This window comes from Gymnoscopelus braueri (genome assembly GCF_963280865.1).
Source record: "Gymnoscopelus braueri genome assembly, chromosome: 4".
Lineage (NCBI taxonomy): Eukaryota > Metazoa > Chordata > Actinopteri > Myctophiformes > Myctophidae > Gymnoscopelus > Gymnoscopelus braueri.
Window position 1 is genome coordinate 17,503,438 of NC_137605.1, and position 17,661 is coordinate 17,521,098.

At 43.1% G+C, this 17,661-nt stretch overlaps 1 protein-coding gene across 2 annotated transcripts in view; it reads left to right on the top strand.

Moving 5' to 3' along the window:
- dyrk1b (dual-specificity tyrosine-(Y)-phosphorylation regulated kinase 1B) overlaps positions 1–15,707 on the top strand; it is a 75,603-nt gene extending 59,896 nt beyond the window's left edge. For both annotated transcript variants that reach the window (XM_080426606.1, XM_080426605.1), the window contains exons 4-13: positions 817–1,005; positions 1,492–1,639; positions 3,114–3,263; positions 3,963–4,099; positions 6,053–6,199; positions 7,214–7,354; positions 8,523–8,643; positions 9,699–9,881; positions 11,285–11,388; positions 13,736–15,707. In XM_080426606.1, coding sequence (XP_080282732.1) covers positions 817–1,005; positions 1,492–1,639; positions 3,114–3,263; positions 3,963–4,099; positions 6,053–6,199; positions 7,214–7,354; positions 8,523–8,643; positions 9,699–9,881; positions 11,285–11,388; positions 13,736–14,254 — 1,839 coding nt within the window. In that variant the 3' untranslated portion in view covers positions 14,255–15,707. The remainder of the gene's footprint in view (positions 1–816; positions 1,006–1,491; positions 1,640–3,113; positions 3,264–3,962; positions 4,100–6,052; positions 6,200–7,213; positions 7,355–8,522; positions 8,644–9,698; positions 9,882–11,284; positions 11,389–13,735) is intronic.
- Positions 15,708–17,661: the final 1,954 nt, after the last annotated feature.

Below are 17,661 nucleotides of genomic sequence, written 5' to 3' on the forward strand. Positions count from 1 at the left end.
AATTTATATGCTTGCCAAAACAGAGCGGATCTACAAGCTAAAGCGACGGTGTCGTGCGCCAACACTGTCATTATAACTGAGCATAAATGAAGCATAAGAACGTGTTTCATCGCAACATGTTAAATTATAGATCTACTGTTAGCTATTGTCCGCTTGTAGCTCTCAGACCTGATATACAGGTGTCGTGTCACGATGCGACTCGTTGTTACCTTGTAGATTCGTTCTTTTAGGAAAGCACATTAATGAAGTAAAAACACACGCTTACAAATAAGTCAATACGGTAAACACATACACCCCTGCAAGAATGACAAGCACATCCATGAGGTAACACAGACAAACACACTCACACACCTCTTGAAGACATACAAGCACATCAGTGGGGTAAATCATGTTTTGGGGCACTATGCTCTTTGGATAGAAACTTTGTGTTGGCACCATATTTTTCAATCTTGGAATAAATGTTACCTTGCTACAGTCAGTTGACAATGGTCATGTCTTCCCAAAATATCAACACATAGACAACAATCCATGTTCGTTCAATGATAATTTTAGCTTAAATAATCGTTAATACAGTCAAATTTAAGATGTCTTTAGGCATTTCTTAGCCTTTATTGACAGTAGAGTGAGACAGGAAATGCGGAGTGAGAGTGTAGGGGAAGACATTCAGCAAAACGGTCCGGCTGGCGGAGAATTGAACCGGGAACTCTCTGATCAGACCATTGCACCCATGTGTTTCTACCAGGTGTATTATACTAATATAAAAACTCTGTCTCTACCAGGTGTATTATACTAATACAATAACCCTTTGTCTACCAGGTGTATTATACTAAGAAGAAGCGGCGGGCGCAGCAGGTCCCTCCAGAGGACAGCAGTACCAAGAAGGAGAGGAAGGTTTACAACGATGGATACGATGATGACAACTACGATTACATCGTCAAGAACGGAGAGAAGTGGCTGGACCGCTACGAGATCGACTCTCTGATCGGAAAGGGCTCATTCGGACAGGTGGGGAGAGGAGGAGAGAGAGAGAGAGAGAGAGAGAGAGAGAGAGGGGAGAGAAGTAGGATGGTGAAGGAGGGAAGAGAGAGGACAATAGAGATGAAGTGAAAATGAAATAGAAGTGAAGTGTTAAATTTATGGTACAGACGGCAACATTATCCACTTAAGCCCTATATACAGACTATCTACAAGCTCACAATGCATAGCGATGAGAGGCATTGTGAGCTTGTAGATCCGCTTTTTTCACAATTTTAGAAAATGCTGATTGTTTTTATATTTTTTTATGTTTTGCTTATAATGTGTAATAATGTAACAATTGAATTAGAGGCACCAGGGTAAAAGTGGGTTTAACCTGAGAGGTTTTCAGGACCGTTCTAGTTCATTCAATAAATATAATAAAATCTCTATATTGTTCCTGGCAAAAACGAAACCTGGTGGCTCAACATGAGGTAAAGGAGTGTTGTGACCTTTTGACATGTGTTTTACCTGCAGGTGGTGAAGGCCTACGACCATCACGAACAGGAATGGGTGGCCATTAAGATCATTAAGAACAAGAAGGCCTTTCTGAACCAGGCGCAGATCGAACTACGGCTGCTGGAACTCATGAACAAGCACGACACCGAGATGAAATATTATATAGGTGAGGCACGCACGCACACACACACACTCGCACACATACACACACACACACACAGCCAGTGCAGTGTAAATGAAGCTTCATTCTGACCCGGGTTCTCTCCTCTTATAGCTCACTGCTAATATAGGCCATCGACCTACTTCTGCTCAAGAGCATTTTGATATGACACATGGCTGAAGTGGGGATCAAACCTGACACCTTTTTATGTTACAGAATGGAAGCTAAACTATTTTAAAAAGTGTCTACACCCCTAATGAAAATAATAATACACTTTATTAGCCTGCATGCATGGCAGGGTATTGTAATGGGTGATGTCTGTGTGTCAATCTGTCTTTGACCAAAATAACTCCACGATGAACGGGGTGGGTTCTCATGAAACTTGGTGGGAATGACCCAGTATGCCTCCCCGAACAGTTGATTCACTTCAGGGGTGAAAAGGTCAAAGGTCAAGGTCACACTGAATGTCAATGTTGAAAGTGAGAATAAATGGAAAGAATATTAATCCTACTTGTTTGTAATCAATTGTAGGCTCTCCCAAAGAGATTATTAACTTTTTAGTCAAAAAGGTCAAAGGCCAAGGTCACAATCAAGGTCAAGGTTGAAATTACATAACACCTGAGGTTTTGTTTGAGAGGTTGGTGCAGATGGGTGGGCTTCTACCAGTCATATACATACCATACTAGGACATGTACTACACATGTTGAAACAGTTTTTTTTACCCTGATCCCAAATAATGTAACATTGAGGATTTGCCAATACCTAGCACCTATCCTAACCTATCCCAATCCAATAATCATATTTTCTTAGATAATACAACTGCACTTTAAAGTTAGTAAAAAATCAAGCCAATTTAGGTACAATATGCTTGATGCCTCTCCAAACGCTCACATTGCAGACATCACAAGTGGCTTTTAGACTGCTTTTTATGTTTGATCACTATATCACCAAAACATATTTTTCAATCTGACATGCTCCTCCGTGACATTGTAAGTAAAATACTTATGTTTGTTTTGTGTATGGAATACCAGATCGATGCCACTCTGAACTGATTATTATGGTTGGCGATGATAGGAATATTATGTGTGTTCATATGACAGCTGTTACAGACAGAGTGCAATGGGGGTAAAATATACAAAGGAATGGGATTTGATACCAATCAATTCAAATATGCCATAATCATCTCTGATCCAGAACTTTCACTTTGGATGCTTGAACCTTGATGAGGACATCGCTATGGCTGGAGTTAAAAAACCACCTACACCCTATATACTTCATGTTGGATTGAGACAACCCTAACCCTATTTTGTGTCATTTTTTTTAGAAAACCTTTGACTATAATGACATGCCCAATGCCAGGTTGAAAGTGTTTAATTGGAGTCAGATGTACACAGGGCTTGCGGTATACTCGCCTGTCTCTACTCACTTCCTTTCCCCCTATTTCTTGTCTCTTTCTCTCGCTCTCTCTCTCCCTCTATAGTCCACCTGAAGCGTCACTTTATGTTCAGGAACCACCTGTGTTTGGTGTTTGAGTTGTTGAGTTACAACCTGTACGACCTGCTGAGGAACACCAACTTCAGAGGGGTCTCCCTCAACCTAACCAGGAAATTTGCACAGCAGCTCTGCACAGGTAAGCACACGGCTCCCATCTACAGCCATCAGCCACTTAAACCCTCTATACTTAGTAAATTGGACATGAGTTACCCCTATACTTGGTGCGCTCCTATTCCCTATACAACGAATCTCTTTGCCAAAAAATAGCAGATCTACAAGCTCACAACATGTCGCAGCGATGTGTTGTGAGCTTATAGATCTGCTATTTTTTGCCTAACGTTCCCCCCCAGAGTTATGATGCTGGGGTTCAGCCCAACGTGTACTTCATCGTACAGCGTTATTTTCGGCAGGCAACACCGTCCTAGAACGAAGTCGTACATTAAGCATGAGTGGAGGATACGAATTTGGAGCAAACCAATTTGACAAGTGCAGCCATACAGTGAGCTTCAATTCAGACATTCCAAGCCAGCAATACAAGGCTCAATCCACAGAGAACAGGATCAGATAATGGAGAAGTGACACTGAAATAACAGGGTAGGACCTGTGAGAAGAGGCACAGGGATTTGTTTATTTATTCAGAGGTTGGAGCGCCATCTCCTGGACAGACTTTGACTGACGACAATTAAAATGTCCTTGATAGTCCAATCCAAGTCTCATTTTCAGGAATCCTGATGAGTTTACAGCGCTTTTTGAGATGATACCAGCACCAGTTCAGAAGCCATGATGTATTAATTATTATAATAATAATAATCATTTTGTTGGTTTTTGCCCACAGCATTATTATTCCTGGCCACTCCAGAGCTGTCAATAATCCACTGCGATCTGAAACCAGAGAACATCTTACTGTGTAACCCTAAAAGATCTGCCATCAAAATAGTTGACTTTGGATCATCCTGTCAGCTGGGACAGAGGGTGAGCAACACACACACGCATGCACACGCATGCACACGCATGCACGCGCGCACACACACACACACACACACACACACACACACACACACACACACACACACACACACACACACACACACACACACACACACACACACCCACACACACCCATGTGTATTACTGTGTGAACCTATACTGTAGGTCAAATAGCTTTAAAGTATGTACTTGGCCAAAAAATAATTCTGATTCTGAATATAAACTGTCAGGCCACAGCGCCTCACTGTGGTCAACAGCTTAAATTGCAGCAATGTTGACTCACACCAGAGTCAATTCACGCTTTCACTCTACAGTCAATAAAAAATGTAAATGGAAGTTGAGGTTCATTTTAAGATATTCTCTAATAGTTTATATTGGTATTAAAACTTTTTATGTGTGTACAGCAGGACTGCACGAAATTGAAAACATACAACATGCAATAATAGCATTTGTTATATTGATTAGCAGCAAGCTGCTGCATCAGAGCCTATATGTGGTATGCGCCCCGACTACTAGGCCATTGGCGCCCCTGAAGTAAACACTTTTTGCCTTAGGTTTGCTGCTAACATTAGAACCCAGACAATGATGAAAAAAAAGAAGAAGAAAGAAAGAAATGGATTACTGTATATTTCCATCCTAATAACTTGGTTTTATTGAAAACATTGCACCTGACTACAGCTGCTATTGATCATGAAACCAGAAACTTCCTTTAAAACTGGATTGTTGAAATAGATAACAAAGTTAAATAATTAGTAGTTCCAGTGTGATTGACTAAACGTATTGATCATTTATTGCATTTCAAGCATGTATATTGTGCATGTTGATATTGCGATGATGGTACATTTTCTAGATATTTTGCAGCCCTAGTGTACAGTATATATCTGTGTATGTATACATAAACACACACACACACACACACACACACGCACACGCGCACACACACACACAGGCACATTCAAGGTCCCAGTGGTTTCAGGATGAGATTGGAATCATGTATTGCCTCTTAGCCTCCTGCGTGCTGAAAATAGCAGATCTACAAGCTCACAACGTGTTGCGTCACGACGCGTTGTGAGCTTGGGAATCTGCTTTTTTCGGAACGGAACACTGGCATACAATAGACCATATTCACACGGCGGCCATATTGCTATAATTAAGTTAAGGAAGTGCCACCCCGGTTGCCACAGCAACGGGTGGCACTTTCAATGTAAAATTCCAAAATGGCCGCCGTGTGAATCTGGTCAATGGAGTATGAGTTAAGTATTATTGTGTTTTAATTGTCACTACATCAATAGAGACTCACTTAACATATTTTATGACTCAGTTTGGTTGGTTATGTTGTTGAAAAGCTGTGGTATAAATCACTGTTTAGCAACATTGGGTCGAGGGACCACCAGTGGTCCAAATGGACCCTTACAGGTCTGTAAGGGTCCAAGGTAGCCTGGCTCCACCCCCTGAATCCTTTGCCTAGCATTCAGGGTCTGGTGACGCTTTCGAAGGCGGGTGGTTCTCGGTTGAAAATCTGTACGACGAATCGGGATCGGGACAATCCAGTATGAACCAATCGCGTTGGTTCATAGTGGAGTCCCACTTTGGCCACGCCCCCATCTCAGAACTCCGCTGCATTGAGAGGGCTTTCAGACTGAATAATGGAGTGAAACGAAATGAAAATTCAGGCTGAGTGTCAGGCTAGGTCCAAGGTGTACGTGTACAAATGGAACCAAATGGACTCTCACGGGTTCCATTTGCTTCCATTTGTACACTCAGTGTTATCATTTTACAGTGTAGATTGGGGTCCCAGAGGTGTATATATATTTTTTAAAGGTATCAAATGCAGCTCTCTAATGCATATCACATTGGGGGTCCTTGAATGAAACAGGTTCAGAATCACTGGTATAAATGAAGGCTTAATCTCTCTCTCCCTCTCTCTCTCCCTCTCAGATCTACCAGTACATCCAGAGCAGGTTCTATCGTTCTCCTGAGGTTTTGTTGGGGATGCCGTACGACCTGGCCATTGACATGTGGTCGCTGGGTTGTATCCTGGTGGAAATGCACACTGGAGAGCCCCTCTTCAGTGGGTCCAATGAGGTACCCATGCCACTACACACACACACACACACACACACACACACACACACACACACACACACACACACACACACACACACACACACACACACACACACACACACACACACACACACACACACAGACACGCACGCACGCACGCACACGCACGCGCGCGCACACACACTCCCACACACAACTCAGACAACAGGGGTCCATACCAGCTAGTGTTGTGAGACTCCTGACAGTGTGGAATATGACACATGTATGCATTATTATGTGTTAACACATTGCGTGCCAGTCGCGTAGTTCTACGCGAAGTGGTCTTTTTTTTTTTTTTCTCGCAGGTTCACATTTCATTGTAGGCCTCCCTCGCAGTGACACATTTCATTGTAGCACACCCGGATATGGAAATATCCGTATCCGGAGATTTTCGTTGCCACCCGCCGTCGCTCTAAATCTTCCCCTAATCCGCCATTATCTCGGACTTTTTTTGTCTAACATAAACCGCGACTACTGCAAAATGGAATGTCGCCGATCGAAACGGTCTTCTCTGGGCCACTCACACAGCTACCCTGTGTGTCTACAAACAGTTTAACGTGCGTCTTAAGGTATTTAGCGAGGTCTGTGGCGACGTGAAAAAAACTAAAAAAACAACAATAAATCGCTGGCACTGGTGAGTACATTATGATATTAAACTCTGGCGTGGAATGTGTTAATATTAATCATGTAATTGGATGTTTAATTAAGTCAGTTAAGGTTGTTTAATCTATGTATTATATTATCATCATCTGGTCGAGTTAGAGCAAATTAATAAGAAAGTAGAATTCTCTGGTGCGCTAATCAACTTCCCTGTCTTTCCACCTGTGTGTGTGTGTGTGTGTGTGTGTGTGTGTGTGTGTGTGTGTGTGTGTGTGTGTGTGTGTGTGTGTGTGTGTGTGTGTGTGTGTGTGTGTGTGTGTGTGTGTGTGTGTGTGTGTGTGTGTGTGTGTGTGTGTGTGTGTGTGTGGTTGTTTGTGGGGTGTGTGTGTGTAGGTGGACCAGATGAATAAGATCGTAGAGGTTCTGGGCGTTCCCCCGAGTCACATGTTGGACGCTGCTCCTAAAGCCAGGAAGTATTTTGACAAGTTGTCAGACGGGCTGTGGACGGTTAAGAAGAACAAGGACGTTAAGAAGGTACCTTCACCTCAACATAACCTTCAGCCAACACTCACCAGGAAGTCACCTGATCAACACAACCACAGTTTGAGATTAAGCAGACGCTCTTATCCAGAGCAGTGGTCCTTAACCTTTTCAGGCCATGACCCTCCCCAAAATAATCGTATTTAAACTGGGGACCCCCCAAAATAATCATATTTGAACTGGGGACCCCCCAAATTAATCATATTTGAGCTGTGGCCCCCCCAAAATAATTATGTTAACTGGGGACCTCCCACCCTGACAAGCACTTGTAATTGTAGGCATTAGATTTAGTTTGACTCTGTTCCACAGATAAATATTGTGAAAATAGCCGATCTACAACCTCTCAACCTGTAAGCTTGTAGATCAGCTATTTTCACAATTTTTGCCTCTTTCTGATATTATTTGACAATTTGGCCAATGTTTGACCAGTTTTTATAGTATAGTTTGTTGATTACTTTGATGCAGTAAATGGTCTTTTTTCATTTCATTTCTTTTTTTTTAAGGTATTAAAAAGGTCTTAAAAGTCCTTAAATTGTCACTTTACTGTCATGTGGGGACCCCCCCCCCCCCCAAATCATGTGGGGACCCCCCTGGGGGTCCCGACCCACAAGTTGAGAACCACTGATCCATAGAGACTTACAAGTGTAAAATCGGAATGAGAGGCATGAACCCTGTCATAAGTAGAGTGCAAACCAGCATACTGTAGATCTGCACAATTAGCATGTCTAAAAAAAAAATCACACCCTGTGTGAAGTGGGCGGTGTCTTGCTAGCTAATCACAATACTGAATGGAGTCAACCAATCATGTACAAAAAATAAATACATTTATTGAAACACTCTTTATGATGGACGAAACCATAACTTAAAAAAAAACAATTAATGGGTTTTTTTAAAGTTATGGTTTCTTATATAGGGCTATGCACATGTGTCATGTGACACTGGCCAATCACAGTCCTGAATAGATTGTGATTGGCCAATCACGGTGCAGGGTTAGGCGGGATAATTTTGCCAATCACAGCGCAGGATAATTGTACAAATTTCCAAACCTCACTTATAGGGGCGGTTTCACCGCCCAAAAAAGGTGACCCTCAACAGGAAGTCAGGACAACTTGATACTTTATCATCCATTAACATTGTGTGTGTGTGTGTGTGTGTGTGGCAGGAGTACAAGCCCCCAGCCACGCGGCGTCTCCATGAGATCTTGGGGGTGGAGACAGGAGGGCCAGGGGGGAGGCGGGCAGGTGAAGCAGGCCATGCCCCCTGTGACTATCTGAAGTTCAAAGGTAAGTTGCCCATAGCGGTTGTATTAGTGACAGTAGTGGCAGCAGTAGTAAAGACTGATGTATGCTTCATTACACCAGTGGTTCTCAAACATTTTCATGTGAAGGACCCATCAAGTTAATATGTATTTGGCCAGGGATCCCCATAAAAGAAGATGTAAAAATAGCAGACCTACAAGCGCTCAACACGTCGCACCCGTTGTGAGCTTGTGGGTCTGCTATTTTTGAACTATAAAATAGGGTTAAAGTGGTTAAACTGATTTTGAACTCATTTAGCTGGGGACCCCTGGAACCCTCCTTTGAGAACCACTGCATTAGACGATGGTGGGTGAGTGGCTCGCTGGAAATAGCCCATGTGACAGCCTTGTGAGCTTATAGATCTGCTATTTCCGGCGAACGACACCGTTGTACGACGGGAGTATAAGTTAAACACTTGAACCCCAGCATTGATTGATTAATGGAGGGAACATTAGCCAAAAGTAGCAGATCTACAAGCTCACAACGCGTTGCAGATCGGCTCTATTTGGCGAAGAGATTTCATGTAGACGGAAAATCATCATAGTAACAGCGCCAGGAGCGGTGTTAGCAATAGCATTAACCCATTCAATCCGGGGACGCATCTGTGTCATTTTTTATTTTAGCTATCCACGAGTTTCCTAGGGCGTTGTGGGCATCGCTTCCTGTCAATTTCATCCCTGATACCTGATCAAACCGACAGGAAGTGATGCCCACAACGCCCTGGGAAACTTGTGGATAGCCATTATTTTATACTTTGGCTATTCAAAAAAAAAAAAAATAGCTGCTATTAAAAATCATGAAAATGTATGCAAATCTTTTTTTTGTAACTCAAATCTTTGCTTTTGGGGGTCCCTGGAACAAAATATTTTGTTATATTAAATATTTTAAGATCCTTTTACACGTCCTTTGACATGTAAAAGTTTGAGAACCACTGATATTATAAGCAACATACGGTTTTCAGAAAACCGTTAGGATTTAGAAGACATTTGTAGAAGCGTTCCCGGATTGAACGGGTTAACATAATGTCTTTGTGTGTCCAGACCTGATCCTGCGCATGCTGGACTACGACCCTAAGAGCCGCATCACGCCCTTCTACGCTCTGCAGCACAACTTCTTTAAAAAGACAACAGATGAAGGAACCAACACCAGTTCATCTACATCCACCTCTCCTGCCATGGACCACTCCCACTCCACCTCCACCACCAGCTCTGTGTCCAGCTCTGGTACATATACACACACACACACACACACACACACACACACACACACACACACACACACACACACACACACACACACACACACACACACACACACACACACACACACACACACACACACACACACACACACACACACACACACACACTTCTAGCATGAACATATCCTAATATTTTAGCAAAAATTAACCTTAACCCTTAAAGCTGAAGGTAGCCGATCACGCTTATAGGATATTATCGGTGCACAACTAAGTATAAATCAGCCATAGTAACACCAACCCTAACCCCTAAACCTAACCTCTAAATGCCTGTTAATAACCTCAATCTTTTCATTATTGTAATCCTAAAGTATTTTTTTCACTATAAAACAACCATTTCTCTTGTGAGGACCTGGACAATTCTCCTGACAATATCTTGTCGGGGCATTTGACCCTCATAAGTGTAGTAATATATGCGCGCGCGCGCGCGCGCGCGCGCGCACACACACACACACACACACACACACACACACACACACACACACACACACACACACACACACACGCACACACACACACACATTCTCTCTCTCTCTCTCTCGCTCTCTCTCTCTCAGTTCTGCAGCCAGTTCTCTCTCCCTCTCCAGTCTACAGTTAAACAACAGTTACCATGGCAACAGCTCATCAGCACAGCTACAGCTGCTAGTCACCCTGGCAACAGCTGACTGGGAGCGGTCGCCGTGGTAACAGCGCAATGTTGGTACAGCCAGCGAGTGTAGGGTGCGAGTAATCTGTCAGCTCGCCAGCTGAATGGTTTTGAATAAAAGTATTGATACATTAAATCTTTATGAAATGAAGTAACATGCATTTTTATATTTATAAATTCAATAAATATTAGAAAATTCAATGCAATTCTGTGCAGTGGTTTATGTTAATAATTGATAGGGACAGTGCAGGCATACGACACCAAAGGTAACACACTAACAAACACTGGTAATAAGTACAGATACAATGATTTATAGCTAGCAAGTCAAACTTTGTTTGTACAGTAAATCGTCGCTGTCTCGCAGAAACCTGTTATTCTCCATACTTTTTTTTTTCTTCCGTAAATGAATATGTATAGTATGCTTCCTCATACTACACTGTCACACACAAGTAGCAAAAATAGCCCATCTACAAGCTCAAAACGCGACGCGTTTTGAGCTTGTAGATCTGCTATTTTTGTTATTTTTACATTTGGATCCTGAAAAGTGACTGTTTTGGACATAACAGGTTTCCACCTGACAGCGATGATATTTGATACACAGGGGGAAAACACAACAACGTGTTTCACACACCGGAAATGCATACAAATATTCCTGAAAATATACAACAATTGTACATTTTGAAGAAGTTAAAGAGTTATTGGTTTTCATCATTTTCTTCTAGGTGGTTCCAGCGGTTCTTCCAACGACAACCGAAACTACCGCTACAGTAACCGCTACTACAACTCTGCTGTCACACACTCAGACTACGATATGACCAGCCCTCAGGTTAGTAACACACATGTGACCCCTGACCTCTAGCTCACTAATGGCTCTCCGTTCAATTACAAGAACTAAGTGAACCGTGTTGTACCAGTAGAACATGTTTCACAGGTTCTGGACTTGTTTCCGTACGGCCCAGTGGTACTCAAAGTGGGGTCCAGAGAGACCCTCAGGGTTCCTTGAGGGGGTTTCCAAATGGACCCCTTACGGGGTCTGTAACTCTGAGAGTTATGGGGTCCTTGAAATTAACCCATTAAGACCTGAGGCGATTCTTAAAAATGTTTTCTAAATCCTAACGTTTTTTTTTAAAGAAATACGTTTTCAAGATTTTTCAAAAAATAGCAGATCTACAAGCTCATAGCGCGGCACTTTTATGAGCTTGTATATCTGCTATTTTTGAATAGCCAAAGAAATCTAAAGTGACACCGATGCGTTCCAGGTCGTCATGGGTTAAGAACTCTGCCCTACGCTATGGCTCAGTTTCAGATAATGTTCTCGGAGCCTAATTTGGTCCCCTACTCAGGAGGTAGCACTAACCCTGAGTTATTTTAAAACAAAACAACAACAACAAAAAGAAAGATAGAAAAAAGGTAAAATAGCCATCTATTTTTCCTTTTTTATTTGTTTCTTTTTTGTTGTTGTTTTTAGGACATACCTCTCCCTTCAGGGGTGGTTCTGATTTTAATGGAAATTTGAAAAAAATAAAATTAAAAACATCACAGGCTCTGGAAAGTTTCGGGAAGGTTATGGGGGTTACTGTTCATAACAAAACAGTCCTGGGGACTGTTTTGTTTACATAGTTTACCACAATAGAAACAAGTCCCCAGGACCTTTTTTTTGTGTCGTCCTTTCAGCCCAAGTGTTACTGTACTTCCTTGCTGTTTACATCTTTGACTAAAAAAAAGTATTCAATCAATCAATTGTAGTTGAAAAATGCCAGAAACACATACAGTATGACCTGACCTCAGGTCACTGACACACTCTGTGATATGACCATCCCACAGGCCAGTAACATAATCGTGGCTGTCGGGGCAAAAACCTTGTATGTCCAAAACCATTACTTTTCTGGAAATGGAATAAAGAACCCTGTGTTTCCAATGGATCCGATTAATACTTTTCATTGGTTCAATATCGATAAAACCCACTTTTACCACTTTCACTTTTATCGTTTTTCAGAAATAGTGAAAATGGCCTTGCGTTGAGCTTGTAGATCGTCTGTTTCTGCTACTTTTGTGCAACACTCTTGCACGACAAAGCAGGGCATTAATTTACAATAAAACAATATTTAAAAAAAGTCATAAATATGGTGACACAAGGTTTCTGGCCGACAGCAACGATATGACCTGACTTCAGTAACACAGTAACACACACACTTGATGGAGTAACTGTCTGCGTTTTGTGTGTTAAAGTGAGCTACTGTGTCATCTTGGTTGTGCAAATCAATGCTTGCAGTGCCACATGTCAGCATTACTGTCATTTCCACTCTCTTTGGTAGAAGAAGCAGTGTGCATTCTATACTAGACCTAATATACATGTGCAGTCTCTTTGAAAAACAACAACAGACAACACTTGTGCTGCACAATTAGAGCACTTCAGCATTGTACTAGGAACAATTGTTTTATAATATTCAAATTAATTAGTCATTTAAAAGTTCGGTTAAACGGCGCACAACCCTATCCTAATGACCTGACCTCAGGTTAGTAACACACTTCAGCTTGCAGTACATATACTTTAAATTCAATTGTATGTGGTTCTGCAAGCAAATGTCTGTATGCTCACTGCTGTGACTTGGGGTATGTTCGTTAGCTAGCTTGCGAAATGAAGGAAATGGCAGCGGTTTACTGGCGGGCTTTGAACGAGGCTCCGACTAGTTCAGTAGGCCAGCCTTCGACCACTACGGCAACTGAAGCTAAACATAGTGCTTTGTTTTGGTCGCAAACCTGCCATTTTGCCCGTGTGAACACGCCACATTCAATGTGGGCCTTCAGACCACAATATGAGCATTCCTCAAGTCCAGTGGTTCTCAAAGTGGTGTCCAGGGACCCCCAGGGGTCCTTGAGGCGGTTCCAGGGGGTCCCCAGCAAAATTATTGATAGTTGGGAACTGAATGACACTTGCGGGTCTGTACGTGTGAGAGTGTGGAACCAAATGGAACCAAATGGACCCTTGGGGGTCCGAGGCCTAATTCATACCAAACTGGGGGCCCTTGAAATGAAAATGTTTGAGAACCACTGTTCAAGTCAAGGTGGCAGGAAGAATCTCTCTCCTTCCTCACTAAATACTCACATTCGTCTCTCCCTTTCCTTTCTCTCTCACCATCCATCCATCCATCCATCCATCCATCCATGCACAGGCTCCCTCCCAGCAGCAGATGAGGTTGTGGACAGGTGGAGAGGGTGGAGGTGGTGGTCAGGACCCAGCATACACCCAGCTGCTGCTCCACAAGCCGGCCGCCTCCCAGCAGCACCAGCGCCACTTCCTGGACGCGCCCCACCACCCCCACCCCGTCTACAGTCACCACGGCAACGGCGGGCGGGGCCTGCGGCAGAGCGGGCAGACCGGCGTCGGAGGGGGTGGGCCCCAGCAGGGAACCTCCCCCCAGATGGGTGACAGCATGGATGTGGGCGTGTCCCTGGGGCTGCACCACCTGGGGGGGGCGGTGTCTTCCATGGAGGCCTCGCAGTTCGGCTCCGCCTCCCTGCCCTTGGCTCTGCCAATCGGACTGTCCGCCTTCCGGACTCGGACGGCCCCCGGCGCCCCGGGGCCGCAAGCCCCGCCCCCCGAGGACTATTACCCCGCCTCCAACAACAACAACCCGGCGGGGGGCGGCAGGGGGAGGCCGGACTCAGACGAAGGGGCGGCCAACTCTTGATAAACCCTGAACCACGCCCTAAAGCCATACGACTTTAACAACGACAACTACTACAGCATACACACCACCTACACGCGCACACACACACACACACACACACACACACACACACACACACACACACACACACACACACACAACACGAGTTGGAACAGACATATAGCCCACACACACAGCCAGAGTTCAGAGACTTGAAGAGGTGAACTTTGAGCTGAAGGAGACGGTTTTTTCTGCATGAGAGGAGGAAGAAGAGGAGGACGAAGAGGAAGGAGGAGGCGAGGGAGGGGAGGGGGGGGGTCTCCTTTTTATCCTTTTTCATTGAGTTAGTTTTTTTCTTTCTTTGAAGGCAGAGGGAGAGGGGGGGAGGGGCGTGTGACTGTAATTTGAACAGAACAATTCAAGACAAGTTTGTTTTTATTAATATTATTGTTATTATTATTATTACTGTTGTTGTTTAATATTATTATTTGATTTGTTTTTTTTTGTGGTTTGAGGAGTTGTGTGTTGTACTTGGTTGTTTGTTCACGCCTTGAGAGGAGGAGAGAAGGAGAGAAGGAGGGAGGGAAGGGCTGTGAAGGACAGATTGTGATGAAAGGAGAGAGAGAGAAATGTTTTTAAATTCAGCCAGTTATGGAGTTATCTGGGAGTTTGGACTGAAAATTATTTAATTTATTCAGACATACACACACACATATATATATACACATACTGCCATCCTGTTCCGTTGACGGCTATTTATAGCTTTGACTTCTGCTGGGACAAGATGTACCGCTACACACACACATGTTTTGTTACATAGTGGTTTTAATGTACTGAGCCTTTTGGGGGACTAGCAGTCAGTGTGGCAGCTAGCCACGGCTAACGCGCACACACACACACACACACACACACACACACACACACACACACACACACACACACACACTGAAAGGCAGGAATTTCTCCCGGTTTTATTGGAAGGAAAAAACAAAACACTTCTCTGCTCTTGTTGTCTCCTTATCTCCCTCTGCTCTCTCTCTCTCTCTCTTCAGAAACAGGACTGAGGTTTGGATTCAGTCACTTCCCTCTGTCTCTCGGTTTTATAATTTTTATTTTATTTTATTTCTCCCTCCCTCCTTCCCTGTTCAGGAGCACGAAGAGAGGGAAGGATGGAGGAGACGCGGGGGTGTGGTGGTGGGGGGGTGAAGGGACGTGATGGGACACTCTGAAGCCCTCCTGCCCCCCACTAACCCCCACTCTCCCTCTTCATCCTTCTCTCCTCTCCTCTCCTCCAGATATCTCCTCCTCTCTGCGCTGCTAATCACCATGACAACTGGTCCGGATTGCTGCTAAAGAAACCAACACAGATCAATAAAGAGATAAATAAAATAAAAAAAATAAAAAAAAAGAAATAAAAAAAACAAAACAAAACCCAGAAATGAGAACTTTTTAACCCTCCTGCTTCAGAGAAAAAGGATCAAGTTAAGACCCACTGCATCTCCATGTATTTATTACTATTTAACAAGAAAAAGAAAAAACAAACTGAAAAATGACCCTCTTTTTTCTGCTCTACTTTGTTCGGTTGCCTTCTCTCAGCAGGTGAGCTCCGATTGGCTATTGTAACAGTGACGGCGACCGGTGGCGGGCAGCATTGACCAATGGCGTCAGTCTGCCACTGGGTTGGGGGGGGGGGGGGTCGGGGTGCGGGAGGGGGCCGGGGCAAAATAAAAGTTGGATATATAATAAGAATAAAGAATATACTTTTGCACACCAAGGTCAAACAACCATCAGATCTCTGCTTTCCTTCCTGTACATGACCCATGACCCTGCCAGTGGTGGAAAGTAACTAAGTACATTTACTCAAGTATGGTATAATTTATTTATTTATTTTTACTTTACTTGAGTATTTCCCATTTTCAGTAGTACTACTCCGTTTCAGCTCAGAGGCAAATATTGTGCTTTTACTCCACTACAATTATTTGTAAATTTACTTTGCAATTATTAAAAAAAAATTATATTAAATACAAAACATGCGTTAACCACTTAAGCCCTATTTTATACTTAGGCTATTTGAGCTTGTAGATAGGATATTTTTTCGTCCTGTAAGCATATTTTGATACCAATACTTTTGTACTTCTACTCAAGCCAAATTTGAATACAGGACTTTTACTTGTAACAGAGTACTTTTATACAGGTACTGCATTGGTAGTGTTACTACTTTTACTTAAGTAAAAAAAAAATCTAATCTGAGTACTTCTTCCACCACTGGACCCTGCCAGTGCTGAAGGTCACACACAGGTCACGTATGACGCTGGGAACGGGTGCTTATGGCAGCAAGGCCCCTTCTGAATGGTTTCTTCATAGAGACCGATTGTAGGAAACGTTGAAATGGGGACAGTGTATTTGAAGAGAGAAGGCTCTAGTGGGATTCAAGCCTTTGCCAGCAGGTGTATCTGAATATGGATGTTAGGAGTGTTCATGTAACTCTTGACAGTGAACATGGACCTGGTGACATGTTTTCACTCAGACTTTAACCCATTAAGACCTGAGGCGATTCTTTAAAAAAATCTAAATCTCAACAGTTTTTTGAAAAAAAATTGGAAAATATGTTTTCAAGATTTTTCAAAAATAGCAGATCTACAAGCTCGTAGCGCGGCACTCGGTGCCGCGCTATGAGCTTGTAGATCTGCTATTTTTGAATAGCCCAAAGAAATCTTAAAATGAGACGCAGATGCGTCCCCGGTCACATTGAACTTTGGTTGGACATTGGGTTGTGCAGCTACTGTTTCAGGCCACGATATACGTAGGTCCAAACAGATGTCATCGTATGGAAACGGGGGGGCTCATTGTATGGATAAACAGGTTTTGTACGGTTAAGCGGTGTCATTATATGGTGAGACGTCTCAAAATCACAGTTTTTAGCACATGAACGCAAACAAAGCAGATAATATTTATTGCCAGAATCAGTTAGTGTTCGCTTGTGCTAAGTGTGATTTTGAGACCCGTTTTAACCATGCGGTGAGACTGAGTGAATGGAATCGCTTCTTCCAGTTTGCTAGAAACGGAAGCAACAGATATTGAGATGCATTTGTTGGACAATATTTAGACTTACAGTAGGCTATATCATGACCAGACCAGGTTCAACCCAACCAAAGGTTCTACCAAAATTCTACACGGTTTTTCCTACAGGAAAGTGAAATTGAGGCAAATGATACATCCTGCTGTACATTTACATTTCTGTTTAGAATGCTTTCAACTCTTAAATTGTTAAAGAGAAAACAAGAGGCACCCTAACTGCAACCAGGTGTATTTTGATGTATTCAAGATCATCTGGGACCTGCAAATCTTATCCCCAACTCCATGCCCAAAGAAGAGTTAAATACTGTCGCCAGCATAGTCTGAAACTTTACCTTATGGGACCATTTGTA